General features: G+C 35.5%; 1 protein-coding gene across 1 annotated transcript in view; it reads right to left on the reverse strand.

Moving 5' to 3' along the window:
* Positions 1 to 8,589, reverse strand: part of LOC309401367 (vomeronasal type-2 receptor 26-like) — a gene marked incomplete at both ends in the record, with an annotated part of 34,583 nt that extends 25,994 nt beyond the window's left edge. Inside the window, 5 exons of the mRNA XM_081970437.1 lie at positions 890 to 1,787; positions 2,759 to 2,885; positions 4,569 to 4,796; positions 7,225 to 7,986; positions 8,554 to 8,589. Coding sequence (XP_081826563.1) covers positions 890 to 1,787; positions 2,759 to 2,885; positions 4,569 to 4,796; positions 7,225 to 7,986; positions 8,554 to 8,589 — 2,051 coding nt within the window. The remainder of the gene's footprint in view (positions 1 to 889; positions 1,788 to 2,758; positions 2,886 to 4,568; positions 4,797 to 7,224; positions 7,987 to 8,553) is intronic.
* Positions 8,590 to 8,944: the final 355 nt, after the last annotated feature.

The raw sequence follows: 8,944 nt of genomic DNA on the forward strand, positions 1-8,944 counted from the left end.
ACCCTGCCCTTTTCAACATGTAGCACATCAAGAGCAAAAATACTAGATTTAATCAGAATTCCATAACCACATATTGCTCTGCTCATCAGACAAAAGCAACGTGTCTGATGAGCAGGTCGAAATCTTTGTTGCAAGTGTTGTTTTATTTATTTATTTTTCAAAGAATGACAATTCTGTTTTTGTTTTAATGGTGTATCAAAGCATGTTCCAATGAAGGTCTGTCTTCTTTCTCTAATTTAATTCCAACTGAAATATATTTGAAAAAGATACCTGTTTAATATTTGAACAGTAAAATAGGTTTTTTAATTCATAATTGTTTTAAACCTCAAAAGCATACACAAAAGTAGCACCATATGATTTAATTAAAATTAATATCTGTATCTGTACTGAGAATTTATTTGAAAATGTGAATATTACACAGCAATCAGGGCATGGATATTCCCATTAATATGTAGCCCAAGAAGGAACCTGGCCCATAAACTGTCCCATAGTGAATCCCTATGAAAATCATATAAAACTCCAATATATTTCAAATTGAACATTTTCTTCAATATCCAGTGGGCCATCCACAACCTAGAAAAATTCCACATTTGTATATGACAACTCTTTCAGATTTGGGCAATGTGAGCACATATGTTAATCAAAATTTAATCATCATTCATATTAAGTTGGATAGGGCACTTCCATTTTTGATCTTGAAACAAATCTCTTTTTAAAGACCTATTTTTCTCCATATCAAGTTTTGTATATGAATAAAGGTAAATCAAGGTCGAGGGATCTTCCCAGATTCCTTAAAAATAAATTAATGCAAAAAAAAAACCCCAGAAAAAGCACCTTACAAAAAAATCTAAAGATGTTTCCTTAAACCCAAATACAAAAAAATAATTACATTTCTTTCCTTATTAAATATTCCTTCTTGTTCATATCAGGTCTCAATATAATGATGTAGCATTTGGGGAAAAATATACACCCCAGTAAACCAGCACTGGAGCATAAGATAGAGAAGATCTCCACAGCTACCATGTATTTCCCTTTCGTGCTCAGGTAGGTTGGAACAAACGTCAACCAAACGCTGCAAAAGACCAACATGCTGAAAGTGATGAACTTGGCCTCATTGAAACTTCTGGGAAGCTTCCTGGCTTGGAAAGCAATGTTAAAGCTGACACTAGCCAGGAAGCCCATGTAACCCAGGACACAGTAAAACATGATCACTGAGCCTTCATTGCATTCCATTATGATTTCTCTCTTCAGTGAATGTAGGTCTGTATCTGGGAAAGGAGGAAAGGTACTCAGCCAAACAGTGCAAATTCCTACTTGAATGAAAGAACCTAAAAGGACAATAGAATTGGCCAGTCCTTTCCCTACCCATTTCCTCATTCCAGAGCCTGGTTTGGTTGCCATAAATGCCAGAATCACAGTCATGGTTTTTGCCAAAACAGATGAAAGAGCCACTGAGAAGATAATGCCGAAAGTTGTTTGTTGGAGAAGACAAGTCAACTTTTCAGGTCTTCCCATGAAGAGGAAAGAGCAGAGGAAGCAGAGAAGAAGGGAAAGGAGGAGGATACAAGTGATGTTCCAGTTGTTGGCTTTGACAATTGGAGACTCTTGATGCCTCCAAAATATTCCAAGTATGAAGACCGTAATCAAAGAGAAAACAATAGCCAATGTAACAAAGATGATTCCAAAAGGTTCATTATAAGAGAGATAGGTCAAAGCTTTGGGAATACATTGATTTTTAATATTGTTGGGATATTCATTTTCTGTACATCTCATGCAGAAATCCATATCTGGAAAAAGAGAAAAGGAGATATTTTTTCCAATATAACAAAGTTTCTACCAGTCTAAAATAAGTACAGTACAATTGATATCTATTTTGTGAACAAATTATAGCATTAGAGTTGGGTTATTTTTTAATGCCATGGCATACATTATTCTCATAACATAAATTTAAGCCCGAGATCCTGTGTTATGCACAGATGATATGTTGAAAGCTTAGTTGTTCATTCGTAAACTAAGCTGATTACAATTTTGTAGAAATACTTTATACTAATAAATCAATTTCATATGGTATTTTAAGTAATGGATGGAACAAAAAATTGGAGAACTCTATTTTATCTAAATTATCAAAACAATCAGAACACCCAAGTTTTAATAGATTGTAGGCTACTTTTATATTTTTACACCAGTAATTATATAGAACTGTATTTTTTACTGGAAAAGACTGAATTCCCATGTAATTCCAGATGTAAAGAGACTAATGCTTCACTGAATTATACTTTTCTTCCATCTTATGTATTAATTTGTTCTTCATATTGTTTTGACCATGAAATAGAATTTAACATTTTTGGTTATACATATTTTTGAACTATGTACCCATTAAATGGAAACTTATAGCTGATCAGTGAAAATCAATTCCACATGCTTTTCTTATTGCTTAGAGACATTTATTCTTCAACAGTGGAAGGATAAAACAGGGCCAGATTATTCAATTCATTTAAAAGTGGTGTTACCTTGGCATATGAATAAATTCTATACAAATGCATGTATGGAATGGATACATGCATGCATGAGAAGGTGATAAATAAGAAAATAAGATAGAGGGGGGAAACGAGAGAAGAGAGGAGCAGAGGTCTATCTTTGTCTTGTTTTGTTTTTGCTGTTGTTCATATAGTTACCCTTAAATAAAACTGGAAATTGGACTGGATTTTTGCTGCTTTGCTTTGGAGTTAGCCAAAGTCCTCACATCTTTTTGTCCTACCTATTTCATCAGAGATCTGTCCTTCTGAACATGGCACACAATCATAGCAACAAAATTTCTCTCCTTCCTTCTTCTTTCTGCTGGAGCCTGGATAGCAGTGGTCATTGCACACAGATAGAGGAAGCACCTGAACAATAATATGTAAGAAAGAATCAGAGAATAAAATATTTGCATTAATATAGCTTTCTCAAGCAAGAAACTTGCAACCAGGATAAAGAAGCAGAAGAAAATGAAAATGAGCTAACTGGAGTTAATGGGAAGGAATTTGATGATGACTTTTTTGGATGTTTTTGGTGTCCTGAATGGCAGGAAATTATGTTTTCATAGGATCCTGACAGATGTTTGGATTAGTCCTAGGGGATTCATTAGTTAATTTTTTTTTGAACATCAGTGAATGCAATCCAGATTCTTTTGCAGCCAAAATATTTAAAATCAAAATGTCATACTCTACTACAAGTAGGTCCTGACTTACAACCACAATGAGGTGCAGAATTTCAGTCATAACTTGGAAGTTAAGACACTATGTAAAAAATTCAATTTTGTGCTCATTTTTAAATTTTTTGTAAAGTGAATCACATGATTGCTAATTCAAACATTTGTTCATTAAAAATAATCAATTCTGCCCAATGTGTATTATTTGCTGGAAAATAAGTAAAAATTCTGCAAGTCATGGTCATATGATGAAGGGATACTGCAATGTTCATAAATCTGAAATAGTTACCATGTGCCTGAAATGTGTTCATGTGACAACAAAGGAGGCAACAGTCTCAACTTTGAAGAAGGGTCAAAAATAGCTCTTTTATAAAATTCATAGTAAATTTTAAAGATTGTTAAATGACTGATTGTAGGACTATGCATAGTTTCATTGGCAATTTGTATATACCAAGCCCAACTGGATGCATTTGCCATAAACTTACCATGGATTCATTAATGTTCAGCTGTAATATTTTACAACAGTAGAAAACTGACTGAATGGATAAGTGATAAATTGTTTTTTTGTAAGAGATTCAAAGAAAATTGGGAAAGGAATTTATCACACTTAACTGGAAAATGATTTCATTTGTACTTTTTTAGGAAGATAAATCAACTTTGAAGATTGGACATATTTAATCAAGAAACAATTGATAAGAGATGGTATTAAAAAACAAACATGAATATCTGATCCAGGACAGATCAGTGTTATCTCTTGGAACAATTAGATATAGATAAGAAGTCATGATAAATTTCCTACAAGTTGATTACAATAACAGTTTGTTAAAAGAGGATTTTGAAACTTTAATCATTATTATTATCATTATTATTATTATTATTATTATTATTATTATTATTATTATTATTATCTTTTATTCATTAAACATGAAAGTCAGTCAAATGAACATTTTGAAATGTAACATTACATTTTATTGATTGGTGCTAATGGTTGATACGGTTTATTGTTGCTGTTATTCTGGTTAATTATTTAGTCATTAATATAGTATTTTGATAACAGATTAATAATTCGGAAATAGAATTAGTAGTTTCATATTTGGGTGGCTATTTCGCAAGCAGTGGGAATAATTTGTGTATATGTGTTAGTTCTTTATGCATTTTTAAAATGCCTTATTTGGTTTTTATTTTTCCTTTGATTGTTTCTTTAAAACATTGTTGGAGTCTTGAATTTTAACTTTTTTGAATAAATTTTTTAAAAATTAACAAAAAAGAAAAGCCCCAAAAGACCAAAAAATCACTTTCTTCAATTACTGCCATGTATTTGACAATTGCTTGAAAGAGCATTTTTGTTATTGGTTGAGAATCTACAGCTTCTTCTCACCTGGTTAAAGCTTCTGTGCCATACAATTTGATTGTCATTAAGGGTTAATTCTCTGCATGATGGAGCCCAAGGTTCCAATGCTCCAACCTTGATTCGAGAAAAGGAATTATTGGGAAAAGTAATCCAATTTATAACATCAAAACCCATAATCAGTTCTCTCTTTTCATCGAATGTAATAGTGTCTCCCATACTATTGTTGAATATGATGCTTTTCAAGAAAGAATGAAACTATATTTTTTAAAGAAATAAAAGAAATTAACAGCAAGGTTTGTAATCACAATCACAAAAAATTATTTTAAACTGAACTATCCTGCTTTGAAAAATGAAAATGGGGATTATGAGTGTCTTCAAATCAGTGTTGAATGTTGTCTGAACAACACTGCAGTGTTTTGGGCAAGATGTCCAGAATTTGTTTGCCCTTGTATCCTTTCTAGGTCTGAGAGAAAATGACTGGTATAAGGTCACTAGCTGACCTTAAATAGGACTAATTACAAAATGTGCAACTTTTTAGTTGCATAGAATCTGAATGCACTCCACAATAGATATTCAAATAGTGCTTCTCAAATACCATGACAAAGTGGCCAGTCTTCATTGATATAGATGGATCATCTACATTTAATAACCTAACTTTTTATTAATAAACCAAACTTTAGAACCCAAACTTTAGAACCCAAACTTTAGTAGGCATGGTATAAGCTTTACTGCATTCTAAACCTCCAAATAACAAAAAACATTTTATGATATTATCTCATATAACAATTTCTAGTTGTCTGATTATTTCCTAGTAAGTCTTTTGTCCCACTTCTCTGTAAAGCTTAATATGTTATTGGTTCCAGGAGTGAGTTTCTGCCATCATTACTGCTGGTTCAGTGTGTGCATGTGCCCAGTTGCCTATAAATAGGACTGCGCATGCACAGAACATTTTAAAAGGTCAATAAAAGTTATTGTGGTGAACATGGAACTGGTACGGGGGCATGGCAATAATAATAATAATAATAAATTTGGATTTATTAGCCGCTCCCTTTCCAAGTAGGACTCGGGGCGGCGTACAATGGAGCATATAACATGAAACATATATAACAACACCAAACGTACATACATACACAACACACATACATACACGGAGGAGGAAGCAAATTACATCAATAGACAGTTAAAAATCTGCTTTAAAATACCCCAATTGTAAAAACCCAATAAAATTAATATTTAAGAACAATTTAAAAAACAGTTTGGAGGAATGGGAAAATTACGATTGCGATTGAGCCAGGCCGGATAATTGAAAGAGGTGGGTCTTCAGCTGTACACGGAAGGAGCGGAGATCGGAAATCATCCTGATGTCACGGGGGAGGTCATTCCATAGGGCTGGGCCCATCACAGAGAAGGCTCTGCTCCTGGGTGTCGCCCCCCGGCACTGTTTGGCGGACGGCACCCGGAGAAGTCCCTCTCTGTGTGAGCGAATTGGTCGTAGGGATGTGTGGGGCAGGATGCGATCCTGCATATAACTAGGCCCTGTGCCATGGAGCGCTTTAAAGATCATAATCAAAACCTTGAAACGCACTCGGTAGACCACAGGCAGCCAGTGCAGCTCGCGCAGGAGAGGTGTTACAGGGGAGTATCTAGTCCTCCCCATAATCACCCGCGCGGCCGCGTTCTGGACCAATTGTAGTCTCCGAGTGCATCTCAAGGGAAGCCCCATGTAGAGAGCATTGCAGTAATCCAGGCGAGACGTCACTAGCGCATGGGTGACTGTGCGTAGGGCATCCCGGTCCAATAAGGGGCGCAATTGGCGCATCAGGCGAACCTGATGGAACGCCCCCCTTGCCACGGCTGTTACATGGTTATCCATGGACAGCCGGGTATCCAGGAGGACGCCCAAATTGCGCACCTGTTCCATGGGGGCTAGTTGGACGCCCCCGATGGCCAGAGATGGAAGCACCTGGTTGAACCGGGAGGCCGGAAGCCACAGCCACTCCGTCTTGGAAGGGTTGAGTTTTAGTCGGTTGCCATCCATCCAGACCCGTACGGCCTCCAGACACCGGGACATCATTTCGACGGCCTCATTGGGGTGGTTCGGAGTGGAAATGTATAGCTGAGTAGCATGTCGTCCCTACCGCTTTGGAGACCAAGTCGCCATTTTCGCTACTGGTTCCATCAAGCCAGTGCGAGCTGGTAGGAACCCACCTCTGATTGTTTCCCATTTCAACATTACTTCATAGTTTGGCATGTTTTCTATGGAATTCAAAACAAATTAACATGTAAAACTACAGCTCTAACGGAAAACAACAATGGCCATCTCTGGAACAAGACAGTAAATTCCGTAGAACACTTCCTTCTAAACCAAAGATAATCTTTTAAATTAATAGTTATATTGTTTCCCAATTAGGAAACTACAATAAAACTACTAATGCAAAAGCTTTTATTCTCTGCAAAAGGAAGTAATGTTTATTCAACATAATTCATTGGTATAGGACTGCTATGTAACATCATTACTAGAAGCATCACTACACAATGCAATTAAACAAACAATTTTTGTATTTGTGTTACAAACAAAATAAAATACCTGCCATGCTTTTAAATTCTGAATTATTAATTGTTCTGTTCCTATTGCATTTCTACTTTTAGATCTGGACTTGAGCAATGCATGCAAAGAATGTACCATAACAAACACTGCATTATAAATGTTGTAACTGTGACCACTCATGCTCATTTCAAATAATATACTTGGCAGATTCTCTAAATTCTCATTCCCGGTGCATAATAGGTTGCTATTTTCATTTAAACTAGAAGTATGTAATGGGCAGTCAAATGCCTGCTCCCAAAAATTCTGAATGAAATTGTCTTCTTTTGCCCAATATGGCCTTACACTGTGAAGAAATTCTTGGAATCCAGGGGGCTCTTTTGAGCGAACTGAGAATGACAGAGCACCATGGAAACTCTGTATGTCCCAAAGTCTCTGAATGGACAGTGATTCAAAATTCCAATGGGATGTAACAATCCATACTTTACCCAAAGATGGCAATGAAGTCAAAGATGATACCAAAATAATCATTCTCAGATTTTGCATGGCTGGAGTTAGGGCATAGATTAAACACACTTTGACTTTATCATCCATAAAGAGTTGATCATATCTTAACTCCATTGCAATCAAGTGTATATATTCATCTACATATGCCTTCTGTGGTGTTCTAAGTACAAAAGCATAACAAATGTTGTTTTGGGAAAGCAATGGTTCAATTTTCTGCAAGAACATGTCCCCATAGTCATCATCCACAGCCAAGATCCCAATCCAATTCCATCCAAAATGATGAAGTAATCGAATAACCCCAATGTATTGATTTATTTCATTCGGGACCATTTGGTATAAGAATGGAAATACATTTTTGTCTCTATTTACTGGAGAAAATGTCCCATAGGCAAGCTGAAAGGCAATACAAACCAAATTATCAGAACAATGATGTAAGAATATGAAATGTGATTCATTTTCATTATAACTAAAGTAGAAAGTCAGCACTGACATGTTGGTGAAATTATAAATTTCTGTTCATATAAAGGCAATATTATATCAGTTAAAAGGTTTTTCTATGTATTTCAGTGACCATTTTAACTGATCGTGAAATCCCTTAAAGCATAGCATAATATCAAAAGCCGGGCATATATGAACTGAAAAAGTGTTTTAGTTTGACTGCCTGAAGGGAGTCAAGCAACATGTAGGAAAGTAAGTTCTTTAGTAGTCCAACCATTTTGAAACTCAATGCCAATAGGAGTTTACTAATCTTCAATATTTGGAGGAAATTGCAAAGAGTCCATAGTTTCTAAATATTTAATTATTTGTGCAGTTATATTTATGTTTATTAAATGTGCAATGCAATGCTCTCTTAGATTTTGCCCTGTGAAAATCAATTCTTTAAAGAATTCTAAAGGTACTTTAAGAAAAAAAGACATGAAAGAAAGTTGGCATTTGTAGTGAGCCACCTCAAGGATCTACCTGTGGAATCTTGTAGTTGGCAAGGACTGTGGCCATGTTGAATGAGTTCTCTGTCAGACGCCCTCCAATGGCAGCAATAAATGTTTTCTTTAAATCACAGGTAAAGTTGGGAACAAACTTCTGCTGTGTAGAAAGTAAACTCAAGGTTGCCTTATATGTTATCTTTGCAGGGAAATAGTTGTTCACAATGTGGAAACCCAATGTGATGTTCGGTAAGAGCACAGGGTTCCTATTGATCTCCTTTACAGCAAACACCAAAGCAAGAATGTGCTGATACACCTTTGGCACAGAACTGCAATTAAAAACTATTAATTTAATTAAACAACATAAAAAGTATATCCTGAGAGCTTGGTTAGAATGCAGCATTGCAGGCTAATTCTGCTGACTACCA

The sequence above is a fragment of the Natrix helvetica genome (assembly GCF_964273705.1).
Source record: "Natrix helvetica genome assembly, chromosome: Z".
In the NCBI taxonomy this organism is placed as follows: domain Eukaryota; kingdom Metazoa; phylum Chordata; class Lepidosauria; order Squamata; family Natricidae; genus Natrix; species Natrix helvetica.